Below are 16,280 nucleotides of genomic sequence, written 5' to 3'. Positions count from 1 at the left end.
TTGTTATGACCGAATACACCAATTATAATTGAATAGCCAAGAGCTTCTTGCTAAAACTCTATTTGGTTTGAGCAATCGGGGGGTCAACCTCAATAATTAAGCTTTGGTGCTGCTCTGAATGCCTGGGTTCAACTGCAGCCTTTCTCTACATAGTGCCCACATTCAGTGGCGCACACACGTTTTGAATCGAATTTATCTTTCTAACTTGCCAGTTGTGGGGTGGAAAGCCATTTCTTTTCGTGGGGGTGAGCAAAATAGAGGGGACAAAATACTAAGAATTAGAAATAATTTGGATAAACTACAACTATCGACGCTTAATAAATTGCAGGATTACTAAAAAAACATCTCTAAATGTTGCCATTTTTAAGTCATGGAATGTATTTTTATACCCTAGGCGTTTATTTATTTTTTATTTATTTAATTTATATAGATATAGGTTTTAGTTTTAGTTTTTCTCAGAAAAGTTTATCATGCCTATATTTATTTTCCATACTTCTTAAATGCGTTTCTGTACATGTTTTTTATGAAACGTTTTAAAAACGTTAAAATTTAGTGTATAGCCTGAAGTTGGTTAACAAGGGGACAACGATGTCAGTAAAATGGCATTGGAGTGGACACCTTACAAAATGACAGGATTCCTACGTTATTAACGTGTATGCACTCTTTGGCAATATTTCTGGTAGACGACATTTAATACTTTAGTTAAAGTGTGGGAAATGTTTGAGCGCGTTCATTTTCCACCCACAGAATAAGCACCAATATTTTACAGAGTAGTTTTAAGTTTCGAGAAGAAAAGGGGGGGGAAAGAAAACAAACAAAACAAGGCAATGAGATGATTTATTAAGTTTGCTTTTTACTATCACACACACAAATAAGCATGTAACGTTAAATGCTTGTTTGATATTTTATATTACAGTTATGAAAGTGTTTTTAAGAAACGAAACTGTTCGTGTAGATCTATGTAAATGTTCACTCGCATATATGAAAACATACTATAAAAAAAGTTGAAACATTTTACAAAAATACGTCTGATCTTCAAAAACTAATAGCGCCATCAAGTGACCGTGAAAAAGCATCGGCTGTTCAACGAACCTGTATGAAGTATAAAACCAACACAGACACAACAAAACACCAGCCTATGATTAAATATTTTAAATGCAGTGAATATGAATATAAAAGTTTCATATGCTACCCTTCCTTACTAGTTAAAAAAAGACTTAACTGTGGTGTTTTCTGATTATTATTACAATTAAAATATATTTGAATTAAAATGCATGATAAATAAATAAGCACGCATCAAGACCAACAGCAAAAGCAATGCTCCGTAAAAATTATAATCCGTAAAAATTATAATTATAATGCAATAAACTTAGAAGTATCGCAAAGCCACTACAAGATCGGTGATGAAAAAGAAACTCTACACTGACCTCCCTTAAAAATATCATGTAACCGTGGCGAATCTGCGAATCCACAGAACGTTATCAGGTTCGCCTACTCTAACATCATGTGTGCTGGACTAAGCGCTGTGATGAAGGACGCTCCCAGTGTTTGAAGATCGACGCACGCCGCGACACGCCTAAACGCAAAACGCGTCCCCTTTTACTCACACGGCACTTCCTGATATAAGCTTGCTCCTCCGATTGTGTCATGCAACGGGGCATTCGCTCTCACAACAAGCCGAACAAAGATCTTTCTGGCTGTCGTGCCCGTTTCTCCCAGGGCTGTTGAAGAAACAACTTTTTTCAGGCAGGGTGTAACCTTGGCAAACAAAATGGACTACAGGGTGAGTGGGCATAATGTCAATTAGAAATCAGCTGTGCTTTAAACGTAGTGTGTTCCAGATACCTAAACGTGATGTAACGATGTCTCAATGAAAGCTGCGACTGTACAAAGAAAGCATCTTGTATTTTGTTACTTTGTTTTGTTAGGCAACATACTTCATTTACGCGGTAGAGCTGTGTCAGTGTTTCAGTGTTTCAGTGTAACAGACCTATAAGCGACACTTTGATTTGATATAACATGTTATTCGTTCAGTGCTGGGAATTCAGCTGCTTTTTATTTTTTTTTATCGTGTAGAAACTTAGAAATATGATTATCTATTTGAAGTGTAATTTATTAGAGAGAAATGTTGTACTGGTTACATTGGAAATAAACAATATCTGTTGATTGTCGTGTCCTGCCATGTCAGATTTTCTGTAGCCTATGTGTTTCTGTGATTATAGTGATATATCACTTTAATAATGTGATATAGGTATAGGTGTGTGAAGTGATATTAAAGTGACTATAACACGGGTTTTCCTTCGTGTAATTCTCTGTAATAATCGTTCATCTGTTTGCAACAACCAGGTGCAGAAAGGGAAATTTTGTGTTTCATTGTGTATGTGTTCATCATAAGACTTCCTGTGACGGACTCATGCACAGAGGAAGTGCTATTCTTAACCAGGGGTGTACAATGGGGCCAGATCTGTTTTGACTGCTGCCCAGCAGCATCTGTTCAGACTGTGTTTTGGCTAGTCTGATGCTCATGTGATGTGCTGACAGATTTAATGTGTGTGTGAATGAATTAATAAAGGGATAAGTCACCCAAAAATGAAAGTATAAAGTGGTTGTATGCTCACCCTTATGCCGTTCAAAACCTGAATTATTTTGTTTCAATTGCGGAACTAGGATATATCAGAAGGAAAGAACCTCCTTACTGAGCCTCGCTCAGACTTTAATTGTATCCAGTACAACATATTTCTATAATATGCACTATAGTTCAAAACGTTTGGCTCAGTAAGTCTTTCATAAAAAAAATTAAATATAATTAGATTAATATATTAAGTTAATCTATTTTACTGTGTTCTCAAGTGTGATTTATTCCTGTGATGGCAAAGCTAAATTTACACAATAGTCATCAGTGTCATGTGATCCTAATTTGCTGATTTAGTGCTGCTCAGGAAACATTCATTATAGAAAATGTTTATTTATTCAGAATTATTAGAGTAGTAGAACAGAATTTTTTAAAATGAATATATAATAAAAACTCCTATCTATCTCTCTATCTATCAGCTGATCAGTTTGAAGCATGTTTTAATTTCTCCATACACTTTAATAATAATGGCATGGATACATTGATGCATCAATACATTGATAAAAGAGTTTGTATATTAGCTGTTTGGATAAAAACCTTTTATCTCAGTCACACACAGGATGCATTCACCGTTGATCTTGAGTGTTGTAAAAGACGCCGCTATAGCACTTTCTGTCTTAATCTGACTTTATACATCTGAACATTTCCGTTGGAAACTTGAGCCCTTTGACTCAACAATGAACAAATAATCAAAGCTCAGCTAGAGAGGGCGTGATTGCCTCCAGTACCCTAGGAGCTGAAAGCAAGCAGTCTGAAGTGACATCCCATTTTTTATAAACTTTCACCACAGTCATGTTATCTGTCATGTTTAGAAGATGTGTTTTACAACACAGCAGACGTGCGCTTCTGTTACTCTCTTTTGCAATGTGCCTCATGCCTTTTGCCCCTTTCACAAGATAACATAATCTCAGCGTTTTATGGCATGTTATGAACCGTGAAGGTGCCTGTAGATCTTGTTACGTAATACTGAGAGGGATACTGTCTTTAAAGGTGTCACTTTAGCTCAGTCGCGTTCCACATCTCGCACCGCTGTTAGATTTGGATCCTGAACGTGTGATGCACCTCAGTCCCGGTCAAAGTTTCACTTGCTCGTTCGCATGACCTGTTTACCTGCTCTTCTGAAGCAGCTGTATTTGGCAAACCCTGCTAAACCTGTCGGGAGAGCTTGTCACGTACTTAGAACTCCATTTAGGGGTGTTTCTCCCGCCTGATCTCCTTCACAAAATGATTGAAAATGAATACCTCTTAAGTTTAATTAAGCTGGTAATCTAATTACGCCTCATTTATTGTGCTGCAATCGAGGTGGCGTATGGTTCTTAGCATAACTGGTGCTCTTACATGCTCAAATTAAACAAAAGCCAAATTATAGCTTTAGAAGATGAAAAAAAGAAGCTGATTTGTTGTAAATGAGTAGGAGCTGACATGCTCGTGAATGTGGTTCACTAAGACTTTGTTCAGCTGACCTCCAGATTTCCTGTGTGCGGTTGTGAGGATGCTATTGGGACACAATCTGTGCTGTTATCAAGCAAGAGCACATTGTGCTGTAAAAAAATAGTGATTGTGAAATGCATATCCCAGATATGCATTTTACTGCCTTTTGAAATGACACAAACTACTTATAGATATGGACTTCAGTATAGACTTGAATTAGTATTTATTTATAATGTTTTCTAAGGAATGGTTTGTTGCACCCATTTATTTACAAGCCTATTTTGAGTCTATGCTAGCAGCCTTTTTTTTTTTTTTTTTTCCCCTCATAATGAATAAGGTACGGCCACAATATCTCATTGAATGAAGTGGTTATCTACTAAGCTCTCCTTGTTTTTTTTTGTGGCTGAAGTTAGACATACTGTTGTCACAGTTTACGGTGTCATTAGTGAATGTAAGTCTCTGAGACAATAAGTATGACTCGGTCTGCCGTAGTAAGTATTTAATTGTAATCTTTAATGTATTTTATTGAGATTTTAATTTGCTATTAGCTGTAATTATGCTAATTTGGGCCAACGTTTTTGGATTTATTCTTCGAATGGAGCCTAACCCTAAAGAATTTAAGTAGCAGGGTGTTTGTCGAATCTTCTGTCAGGGCTTGTTGACTGATTTTATGTGGCTGTTGTAATGTTGTAATGGCAGGTAAGCAGCCAGTTTTATGGTTCCTGTATGCATGTTGTTTCCCAAAAATGAGAAATTAGATATCTCCTCTTGTCCTCATGCAGAGTGCCTTGGAGGTGTATAAGGAGATGTTGCTGCTGTACATAGAGGAGGCTCGGCGCTTCGTGAATTCTCAGTGTGCTGGTCTGGAGCCATGGCAGATCATTGCGACCACTTTGCTGTCCACACTTGTTGCGGTGTGGCTAAAGGGCTTCCTTTTCCAACCAGAGAGTAAGTGCTATTGATCACCCAGGTTTTGTTTTTATTTGAACAAACAGAGAGAGAGAGTGTGTGTGTGTGTGTGTGTGTGTGTGTGAGAGAAGGTGCTTTAAGGTTCAAGGCTTCATTTATTTGATTAAAAACAGTAATATCTTCAAAAATCTATAATATTTTAATATTTAATACAACCTTTTTTAATTCCTATCTTGCCCAATGCTTTCCTGTAACCTTTTTACTGTCATATGCATTGATTATTTTATTATACTTATACTATAATCAGAATATTATACTGATGTGTTGCTTAAAAAGTTAGAAATGTTGAAAACAGGTGTGTTGCTCAGTATTTTTGTGGATACCGTAAAACCATTTTATTTTATTTTTTTCAGGATGCTTTGAGTAGAATGTTTAAAAGAAAATCATTTTAAATGCATCCCCGTTGAACAAAAGAAATAATTTATTGAAAATTAATTGTTTTAGTTAGTGTACATAATCTTGAAGAAATATTTCCATGTGTCAAACGAGAAAAATATAATGTAATTGCATAATGGTTGATTTTTATCAACAGTATTTTCGCAATCATAAGCTAATGTTTCCTTTTCCACCGTGAAACAATATGAAACTCAGAATAATGTTGCAAACTTATTGCAAGTAAATAATGATGTTGTCCTTTTCTTGCTATTCATAAGTCAGGAAGTCTCAAACAAAGTTGCAAAATGTCAAGGCAACTTGAACAATAACAAAGTCTGTGGCACTTGTAAGCTTTGTATGCTGCCGGTGACCTAGACACCATTTCTGCTTTGTTTTTTCATTGCATGTTATGGTTGAGTCATCATCTAGAAACAATAGTTTCACATGACCTGAGTTGAGTAAAACCAAACATTTACACCGAGGTCTCATTTGTTTAATTTTACATGGCGAACTTTAGATTTTGTACATTTCTATCAGTTGAAAAGAAATGGTAGTTTGAAAGTCTCAACCACACGAGACTTGATTTTGTTTATTACGGCAACTCCAGTTTAATAAATGTCTCGTCTTCAACGCAGCTTGCTAATTGTCATGTTTTTTTTAGGTCTGACGTCAAGGACAAAGAAGCAGTTCTTTAAAATCATCAGAAAAATCCCATTTATCGGCGCAACGGTAAGCATCTAGTGGTTTTCTAGTTCCCTTTCTTCTTCAGACTTCTCTTTCTGACTCAATGATTAAGTCACCACTGTCTTTTGCTGAAGGGGAAATTAAGCCTTTAACACACTTTCACATTATAGCCCGGTGATTATTCCAGGGTTTACTTTGTGTCACTAACCTGAACCAACTGCAGGTTGATTTTAATCTCTCTTGACAATATTTATTAGAATTAAACTGAGAATTTTACCATTACAACTGGTTATATTTTTGACTTCAAGGCAACAGCGTATTCAAAAGCTGTTCATATAAGCTATAATATTTTCACTGGTATGTTTTTCTGTAACTGTTAAATTGGCTTGTTTTAAAACTTTTTTTTGCTTTTTTTTAAATAAGACAAATAAGAAAATACAAATTTTACACCTTGAAGTGTTTTCGTATTTTAATTGTATTTTATTTTTAAATAATTAAAATTATTGGGTCATCCTACAGCTACCTTAGAAGCTTACTGAGGCCTCCTAGTGGGCCCCGAACCAATGATTGAGAATCACTGCCCCACACTGGTAGTCATTAAATTTATACAAATGAATGAATAACTTATATTGTGTCAACAATGCAATAATTATTATTTTTTTTATTTCCCCCTCAGTTCCTCTATTTTCTGTTTTCAACAAATATTTTTTTTATGACACTTTTTGTTTTCTCTGTAATCTTTCTGTCATCAGATTCAGAATCAGCTCAACAAGGCATTGGATGACATGTCAATGAGTCTATGCACGTTGAAGGAAGGCATGAGCTACACCAAACTCCTGCCTGCACAGGGCCTTACCCACAAACAGCTCCTTGACAAGATCAGAGAGTATGAGACACTGAGTGAGTCACCTGCAGCCTGTCCTAACTCCCATCTGTTTTAATGGGGAAAAAGCCCAAAGGCTTAGAGGATAAGTCAGAACTTTAATTTTCAGACAGATGTTCCCAGACTGAATTTGCCCTACAGTGTGGGTGCAGTTTCTTCGTTAGCAAGGTTATTTACTGGGGTATAATGCCACTGGTTTACATGGTATTAGAAGTCAGTGTCCCACCATTATGATGTCCTCAGTATTTTTTTTCATACTTATGATTTCAGGTGAGGTAGACTGGGGGAAAGGCAAAGTGTCAGGTGCAGTCTACTGGGGGGATGAGAAGCTCACAGATCTCCTGGTGAAGGTACAATGGCTTTGCAAATCATTACATCAGTGCATGCCAACAAGGGCTGTGTGTGTTCCAGAGGGTACTTTTGATGTTGGACAAAAAAAAAAAAAAAAAAAAATCAAGGTTAATCTCAGAATTCAGCTCATTTTTAAAAGAAAATAACGCAAAATTGTGTTTTATATTTGTTGTGTAACTGTTTAATAATAAAATTATTATTATTATGATTGTTTTGATAATTAGAAATGTTTGATATATTCTAAATATATATTTGATATATTTTAAAATGTAGCCTAATTTTAAACCATTGCACTGCTTAATATTTTTTGTGTAATAGAAAGTTCAAAAGAACAGCATTTTATTTGAAATATAAATACTTTGCAACATTGTAAGTATATTTTCTGTCGTTTTTCATTCACTGAATGCATTCTTTCTTAGTAAAAGTATTAATTTCTTTATTTCTTTAAACAATCTTTATGACCCCAGGCCTCCCGCGTAGTATTGTTGAAGAAGTGTTATTTGATAGGGGTGATGCATATGACAAACCCTTACTTTGATTTTCAGTATACATTTAAATCAAGCAGAAGCTACGTAATAATAGAAATAACTCCTGTGTTTTGTTTTGTGTTCTACTGATTTGCAGGTATATGGGGAGTTTGCATGGACCAACCCCCTCCACCCTGACCTGTTCCCTGGGGTTAGGAAGATGGAGGCAGAAGTGGTGCGGATGACGTGTGCCCTTTTTAATGGAGGCCCAGAATCCTGTGGCACAGTCAGTCCTTCTCGCCGTCTTTCCTAAAACAACAATGCATTTGTGTGAAGTACCAAAAATGTATCAAAAGTTGAAACAAAAATGTTGAACAGTATGTTTGGGGCGATTTGAGAGCTTCAGTCTGTTCCAGAAGAATTTGCATTTGCTCTTTTATAAGTCCATTATTTAAATATCTAAAAACTGTATCATATAACATCACGTTCTTCTGTTGACTGAAACGGAAACATTTGTTTTGTGTGCCCCTTTCATGAAAAGGTTACTTCAGGTGGAACAGAAAGCATCCTAATGGCATGCAAGGCGTACAGAGACATGGCTCGTGAACGTGGCATTAAACACCCCGAGATGTAAGTATCATCTCAGTCTAGACAAAACATTCAGTCTCTGCAGGCCAAATACTGTTTAGGTGAATTTGCAGTATTGGTTAGCCAACTCTGTAAACAGTATAAACATAAGTGGTTTGCTATGGATGGCTACTCATTTACATAGGATGTATAAACAAACAGAGCAACTTTATATTTAAAACCCGCACTCAGTGCTTTTTTTCAGAACTGTTGCTTAGTGCGCCTTTAAGGTTTATTTGTGTTGTTTTGTTTTATTCATGCATTAGTATCGCACCAGTTAGTGTCCATGCAGCATTTGACAAAGCAGCGCATTATTTTGGGATGAAGCTCATTCACATACCACTGGACAAGAAGACCATGAAAGTCGATGTGAAGGTACTGATGTCAGCTTTGGCACAATTTTTAGCCTACTGTTCAGCTAATTTAAATAACTACTTTTTTCGGTCCTAGGCAATGAGGAGGGCCATCACACGAAACACAGCAATGCTGGTGTGTTCAGCTCCTCATTTCCCCCATGGAATTATGGACCCTGTAGTAGAAGTGGCCAAGGTAATATTTGCTTATTCATATTGTGGAATAAATTAATCTGCAATGTATTCTGCATTTTAAATATAACCAATTTTTTTTAGCTTGCAGTAAAATACAACATCCCATTCCATGTGGATGCATGCTTGGGAGGTTTTCTTATAGTTTTTATGGAAAAGGCGGGTTTCAAACTTGATCCTTTTGATTTCCGGGTCAAAGGTGTGACCAGTATCTCAGCAGATACACATAAGGTAAGACCACATAAGGTAAATACTGTTCAAAGTGAAACACAGCTCTTTCCAGATGTATATAACAGCATATTAGAATGATTTCTGAAGGGTCATGTGACACTAAAGCTAGAGTAATTGCTTACGTTTTTATTGTATTTTTTGATTAAATATACTACAGTTTTTATTATGTGCCCAGATGTCTTGATGGAATTAAATGAAAACCACTGTCTTGTCCCCACAGTATGGTTATGCTCCCAAAGGCTCATCAGTGGTACTCTACAGTGACAAGAAATTTCGCCACTACCAGTATTTCGTAGCACCTGATTGGCAGGGAGGAATTTATGCATCTCCGTCCATGGCTGGCTCTCGGCCTGGAGGCATAATTGCTGCCTGTTGGGCCACTATGATGCACATGGGTGAGAAGGGATACGTTGACGCCACCAAGAAAGTCATTGGGACGGCCCGTAAAATCAAAGCAGGGTAAGTATTAATATTAATATAATAGTTTTATTATAATTTATCAAATGCAGGACACAGGCAAGGTGTTGCTTTGAATGTATATCAACTGTGGTAAATTTGCATGGCAGGTAACATTTACATGCCAGGAAAGGCACTGTACACAGAATCAACATATTAAAAAAAAACAAAACCTCTCTTCCCACAGAATCCGTCAAATAGATGGGGTGTTTGTGTTCGGGGACCCAGAAGTGTCCGTGGTGGCATTAGGCTCTGATGTTTTTGATATCTTTCGTTTATCTAATGCACTGACTTCAAAGGGCTGGAATCTCAACACTCTGCAGTTCCCATCTAGGTACGGTTAAAAACTAAACACGTTCAATGTGGAGTATGCAGGTTATGCAAACTAATGGAATATAGATAATTTTGACTCATTGTTATGTACAGGCATCAGGGCATCAATTTAGGCACTGCTCAGAAAAGTTGTCCCTTAGATCATTGTCTCTGTGGCTCTTTTGTTGTTCTCCTTCAGCATCCATATTTGTGTCACAATGCTACACACACAGCCTGGTGTAGCTGAGCAGTTCATTAGTGATGTGAAGAGGGAGGTAGCCATTATCATGAAAAATCCTAAAGAGAAGACCACAGGAATGGTGAGTTCCCTTTTCGTTAGATAAACTATTCACATATAGTTTTACCATTAAGGTAACAAAAAAGTTTGTTGAAAAGTTTCTTAAGAGATATATATATAATATGCGTGTGTGTATTTTGTTCAGGCAATTATAAGAACATGAAATCCTCACTTGGGACTTCAGTCTATAGTCTATAGTCTATATGTACATGTATAATTCCATCTGATAAACCATAATGAAATACCCCTGTGTATGTTGTAGGGAGCCATCTATGGCATGGCCCAGTCCATTCCTGACCGATCGATGGTGACTGAGGTTTCACAAGGCTTTTTGGACTGCCTCTATAGCACTGAGGTGCCCAAGATACAGAGCAAGCACCACAAAAACCATAAGAACCACTTGAATGGCAACTCCAAAGCGCACTGAGATTGACTGTCGGGGATCCCACCCTTAGCTGGCTGAAGGGATGTTCACCACAATCTAATCATTCATTTACTTCATTACATCATTTATTCACAACTAACTATTTCATGTATAAGCCATAGACCTGACATTTTGGGATTTGTGACTAGGGAGCGACGAGTCTGTAAGGCTATAGAGACAGCTGCACAAATATCTATGAGTCTGTGAAGGGACTTATTCATTTAATTTTGCTGATCAGTGAGTGCAGTTTTATTTTTTTAAATTTCTTTATTTTAACGACCAGTGCACACCATATGTATTTGATTGCATTTCCACTATTATCTTCGGAGGTGTTTTCTGCCACTTAAACCTCAGGAGACCAGGGCATAATGTTGTCCCATTGATTTTACACTTTACGTGTTATTGAGAAATTTAATGCAGATAAGACTAAAATCCATAATATTATCGACATGGATAAGCCATGGGTGTTAGTATTTCCATGATTTCCTTCACAATAGAAACCTTAAAACATTACAGATCATTTTAGGATGGAAGCACTACTCAGGCGAACCTGTATAGCAATTGTTTAATTTAATTTATTTATTTTAAATTCCCCCCAACTAGGATAGACTTGATAATCCAGTTTCAAAACAATCATCTTTTTTTTTAAGGGAAAAATTTTGATTTGAAGTTACTTATGGGAAAACGATATCAGGGCAAAACTTAACAAATCCACCCACCAGGTTGTGTAGCTCAACCGTATTTCCAGGTTCACATACACATCCATTTGGGTTTTTAATGATCACATTTCACCCTATCTACCTCAGATCTAAAATAATTGTACACGTAATCATTAATGGTTTTCCAAATCCAAATCCTGATAAATGTCACACAAGTGGGCGTCATGATCATCAATCAATGTCACGGTACTCCCTGACAACACTCAAAGAGCCCCTTGATTCTTGATTCTTTCTTTTGTGTGTTGTATTTGTTTGGGATCTTTGTTTCGGCTTAACTTAACTGAATGAAAGCTAAGACCTGGAACAGCAAGAAGGGAAATTAATTTTGTGCATGAAGTCTGTGATATGAAGACGTGATGACATGGTACCATGGAAACGTCACACCAGATCTTGTCAGCAGTGTAATCCCTTAAGCACTCATAATATTTGTGACCACTGTGTGTGTTTTTATATTTGAAATCACTAATATAATGTCTCATATTTCAGTGTGTGTTTTTTCTTTCTTTTTTTTTTTAATTCAGTAATTTCCATGTCTCTTTTTAACCTCTCCTTGGGGTGCTTCAAGTAGAAGGTAGGACAGTTTTCTTCTGTACGATACCATTGTAGTACAGTGTGGTCTCAAGAACTGTAACATGCCTTAGGCTAGGACATAGATGTGGATATTTGTCTTCAAATGGTTACCCTTCTTGCCTAAATGAAGCATTTTAACGTCTTTATGCAATAATCTGTATTTACTGTAACTACTGACACTGAGGCACCTTGATCTAAATTTTTGAAGCATTACATGACCTCTACGGTTATGGTTGTATAAAGCACAAAACTAACTGCATTCACCTAAATGCCTTCCACTGACGTCAGGGTGTGTGCTATTAGGTTAACACAGTAGCTACATCAGCCTCAGGGACTAGGCCTTTACCACCTCATGCAATTCATTTCAATTTTGTCCTGTGTTTTTGTTGTTCCTACATAAACCAATAAACTTTGTCTTGAAATAAATATGCTGGTCAGCACTTTACTTTTCAGTTTCACTAAAGAGGTCGTTCACTCAAAACAAGTTTATGCATTCACTAAGCTACTTTTTCATGATTTTTTTTCTGCTTGACGGATGTGTTGAGCTTGCGTCTTTTGCAGCTTTCTGAAAACATGGCACTCAAATCAAGTTTTACTTTTAAAAAAAAGTTGTGCTATGGGTTTCACGAATTCAAATCCCATCTCATGGACCTTTCCTGCTCCCACTTCACTTCCTGTCCTTACACTGTCTATATAAGGCAGTGTTTCTCAACTCTGATACTGGGTGCCCCACAAAACATGCTGCATGTTTCTCTTATCTGACATGCCTGTTTCAGATCCTGGAGTTTCTTCTAATGTATCTGATTAATGTGAAGTGTCGGGGGGACACCCAGGGTTGAGAAGCACTGATATTAAGGACAAATTATAAAAATGGATATTTTTAAAAAGTGTGCATTTTTACTATTTTTATTCAATTTTGTTCTCATGTTTTTAAACTGCAAAATATGACCATTGTTCACGCAAAATGGCACTAAAAAATGAAAAAGAATGCAATGCCTTGAGATGAGTTTTTAAAACCTGAACACTGCATGCAATTATGTGCAAGCCTCAAGCATATTTACAAAAACATGTTCCATTTAATCCAGGCCTTATGTTTACACAAGTTTATCATGAGCTGCTGCTCACATCCTAAATCCAAAATGATGTTTTGTGCCATCATTGATTAAACGGTATGCAAGTGCTTTGACAGATGATAGATTGATTTCACAGTGCCAAAGTTGGCAAATATTCAGTTTAATACACTTCACTGAGGCACTAACCATGTCATCGCTGGAACACATCAAATGGAAAAGAAGGCACCGTATATTTACTTAAAAAATATATTTTAAGCCATAGAACAGAGTGATAGTGCTAAACCGGTCTCTTTAGTGTGCTAACAATTCTCATCTCTCAACATATCCACCTTTTCCTGGTGAAAAAAAGGCACCACCTTTTTGTCCAGTTATTTTTTGTAGTACAAAACATTTCGTTTTGTTGCTTGATATTGAAAATTGGCGTGTCCTATCATGTGATTTTAATGTATTATCCTAATTAGGAACACACTGGTGTCTAGTACAAACAGTTTTACCGTTTACTGCACATTGTTATTTTCCTATAGCATCGAATGAACCGGAAGCCTCACCCATAGGCTTACTTCCTCGTTCAAGAAAAAGGTGGATAGTATGTTTATATACTGTGTGAATGTAATATTATTAAGATGAAATTTCTCCTGACTGAAAATCTCTCTATTAATGCTTATTGGAAAATGATTATGCGTAACAGGCAGACCTTACACAGTCAAAACTGACAGAGTGATAACTGTGGTAAATGAAGTTAAACAATATTTTTGGTCCAGTTTCCAGGCTACAGAGGTTGATTAACAAGTGGTCAGGTGACGGGGTCCATTCAGAGGACAGAGGCCTGATCTATAAAGGTTGCAAGCGTGATGTCACGCTGCGAGAGACCTCCACATTCATGAGTACTGAGGGTGATCTGAACCTGCCAGAGAGAAAACAAGCAGACACTCAATGGATTGAATTTCATAGGAGTTCCTAGTCTTATACTGACAGTTAACCAGTGCATCTTTGTTGTTTTTCAACAACAACAACAACAAAAAAAAAATCATCAGATACTTTTTGGCTGATGACTTTTGTATTTGTAAAAAAAAACAAAACAATATACGGTTATTTAATAAATAATTATTTTCTCAATACAGCTATCAGTCATTTATTATTAACATTATATTTTAAAAATAAACACTACTGCAATCACACCCATGAATGTATTAAAAAATGGTACACTGATGAGCGGTATTATGTATTTACCTTATTATACACGTTAAACCATTCAGGGTGATGATCCATTTTCTCAGCCTGCAGTGCTACTCTGGACATGAACCCAAAAGCCTAAAGGAAAAAGAACATGTCCTAGCATTGAACGTACAGTACATGAAAGTATGATGCAAGCTGCGTGTATATGAATTAAGTATATAACTAGATGAAGTACTTGGAAGAGGTTATTACCTGGTTGAAGTCTTTGAAGAGAAACTCTTTGTAAATGGCATCTCTCCCCACCACCTCCACCCACTGAGCATTCCTCATCATGGGCAGGAGGTGCTCCCTCTCCTCCATAGTAAGAGTCTGGATTTTCCCAGCCTGTGTGTTTAAAACAGTTTAAAAAATATTTTTAAATTCTATGTATGTGGGTTTTGTGTGCTTTGTAAAAATGTTTCAAATAATGCCATCCATTTGAATAAAATTTAGTGTGTGTGTGTGTATCGTAAATAGCATATATATATATATATATATATATATATATATATATATATATATATATATATATATATATATATATATAAATTAGAATTTAGAATTGTTATTTTACTTTATATTTGTGCACACACAATTATTTTAATATTAAAGTAATATTGAACATAACTGTTAATCCAACACAAACGCTCTTAGGGTTAAGCAACTATTCCAAGGGGGATGTTTCAGAAAAAAGCACTGTGATTGGTTGTTGTGAACCCCATATGGAAACAATGATGACTTGCATTTTCAGTTTTAAGGGCTTCCACCATATTCCTGTGGTGGTTGGAGTAATGAAATTCCTCAGCTGCTTAACTCTTCCCTCTTTCATCTTGCCCTTTCAGTAAAAATCACATGGGCCTCAAACACTTCTGTTTCGAGAAGACATTATAAGCATATAAGAGTCCTGAAAATATAGACTTTCTATATAGGTTTGGGCAAAACCTTGCTAGAAAAAACCTTTTATTTGAATGAAAGGAAAATTAAGCTGATTTGCGTCTTTTGCACTATACACACACACTATTGTCCCTGACTGAACCATCAGTATATTGCGCCAGAGCCCCTGAACAAACACATGTCAGTCATAATGAAGCTCCAACACTGATAAAGCTGGATGACATCAACAGGTCTCTTAGCAACGGTCTAATCTGCTGAACTAATGCTGCTGCACGAGCAGACACGGATCGAAAAGAAAGCAGAGCGAGACCACCAAAGCTTGGCGATTCTTCTATTAAATGATTAACAGTTTTGACCAAACGCGCACTATAAAATATGCTTTTAAAAATCTCCCACAAAAGACTGTTATATGGTAAAAACATGATTCGGCAACTCTTTAGGTCTATAAAAAACTGTGTAACGGGACAGAAAAACGTCAGATTTAAAAAATGAATGTAAAGATAAAGACAACACCATACCTGTCAAGCCAGTTCCGATATATTCAAAGCGTTTTGTTAGTGCCAGTGCAATGCATTTATTTGCAACTTTGAGAGATGTGCGCAAAGTGGTCGTTAGTCCACGTGCGATAATAATAATAGAATTAAAAAGGTTTTATATGTTTTTCTTACCATGTTGTGGGTGCTGTGGCTCGCAGCGCTGATACGGTCTCGTGCAAGCAGCTGGATTTCAACCTGCTTCCACGGCGTGAACTTACCAATCCTACTACGGCGAAGGGACGACTTATGAATATTAACTAAGTTGCGTGATTGGACGCTCGCGAAAAGTCACCAGGTAACGTCAGTACGCACTGTTGAATATTAATACATGGGCCCTCGCTGCTGCGGCTGCCCTGTCTGAAAGCCTGAACGAAGTAGGGATTTGTTTGAGATTGAGATTCCGGACAGTGAGAGAAAATATGAACAAACTGGAAACAGATATAAATACAATCATGGTGCTCGCCAACTGACAAAAAAAAGATAAAAAACAGTGTCTTCAAATAGCAAGCGCCTGTTCAGAAAAAAAAGAAGTGGTCGTTTATGTCGGTTTTCGCGTGGATGCAGATATTTTTTTAGACGAGATGGGGA

General features: G+C 36.7%; 2 protein-coding genes across 2 annotated transcripts; one reads left to right on the top strand and one right to left on the bottom strand.

The window, feature by feature from the left end:
• Window positions 1-1,613: 1,613 nt before the first annotated feature.
• On the top strand, window positions 1,614-12,400 carry sgpl1 (sphingosine-1-phosphate lyase 1). Its single transcript, XM_043255628.1, has 14 exons — window positions 1,614-1,783; window positions 4,846-5,011; window positions 6,069-6,136; window positions 6,844-6,991; window positions 7,245-7,324; window positions 7,950-8,078; window positions 8,334-8,422; window positions 8,686-8,794; window positions 8,870-8,968; window positions 9,049-9,195; window positions 9,416-9,654; window positions 9,839-9,985; window positions 10,163-10,283; window positions 10,524-12,400. Exons 1-14 carry the CDS (start codon window positions 1,772-1,774, stop codon window positions 10,686-10,688), a joined length of 1,719 nt encoding a protein of 572 aa, XP_043111563.1. The 5' UTR covers window positions 1,614-1,771; the 3' UTR covers window positions 10,689-12,400.
• Window positions 12,401-13,191: 791 nt separating this feature from the next.
• On the bottom strand, window positions 13,192-15,954 carry pcbd1 (pterin-4 alpha-carbinolamine dehydratase/dimerization cofactor of hepatocyte nuclear factor 1 alpha). The gene is made up of 4 exons (XM_043254617.1): window positions 15,825-15,954; window positions 14,476-14,607; window positions 14,278-14,358; window positions 13,192-13,951 (listed from the first exon to the last, which is right to left on the bottom strand). Exons 1-4 carry the CDS (start codon window positions 15,825-15,827, stop codon window positions 13,859-13,861), a joined length of 309 nt encoding a protein of 102 aa, XP_043110552.1. The 5' UTR covers window positions 15,828-15,954; the 3' UTR covers window positions 13,192-13,858.
• Between the last annotated feature and the right edge of the window lie 326 nt (window positions 15,955-16,280).

Source organism: Puntigrus tetrazona, chromosome 13 (assembly GCF_018831695.1).
Source record: "Puntigrus tetrazona isolate hp1 chromosome 13, ASM1883169v1, whole genome shotgun sequence".
Lineage (NCBI taxonomy): Eukaryota > Metazoa > Chordata > Actinopteri > Cypriniformes > Cyprinidae > Puntigrus > Puntigrus tetrazona.
The sequence above is the reverse complement of the archived record's forward strand: the minus strand, read 5'-3'. Positions and strand labels throughout refer to the sequence as shown.

What these genes read in the sequence shown, in the direction of transcription:
- sgpl1 (XM_043255628.1), top strand. An exon ending in TCCCATTTATCGGCGCAACG is followed by an intron (nt 6,137 to 6,843) that starts GTAAGCATCTAG and finishes TTCTGTCATCAG; the next exon opens with ATTCAGAATCAGCTCAACAA. An exon ending in GGCATTAAACACCCCGAGAT is followed by an intron (nt 8,423 to 8,685) that starts GTAAGTATCATC and finishes TTCATGCATTAG; the next exon opens with TATCGCACCAGTTAGTGTCC.
- pcbd1 (XM_043254617.1), bottom strand. An exon ending in TCTTCAAAGACTTCAACCAG is followed by an intron (nt 14,359 to 14,475) that starts GTAATAACCTCT and finishes TTTTTCCTTTAG; the next exon opens with GCTTTTGGGTTCATGTCCAG. An exon ending in GGTTTAACGTGTATAATAAG is followed by an intron (nt 13,952 to 14,277) that starts GTAAATACATAA and finishes TCTCTCTGGCAG; the next exon opens with GTTCAGATCACCCTCAGTAC.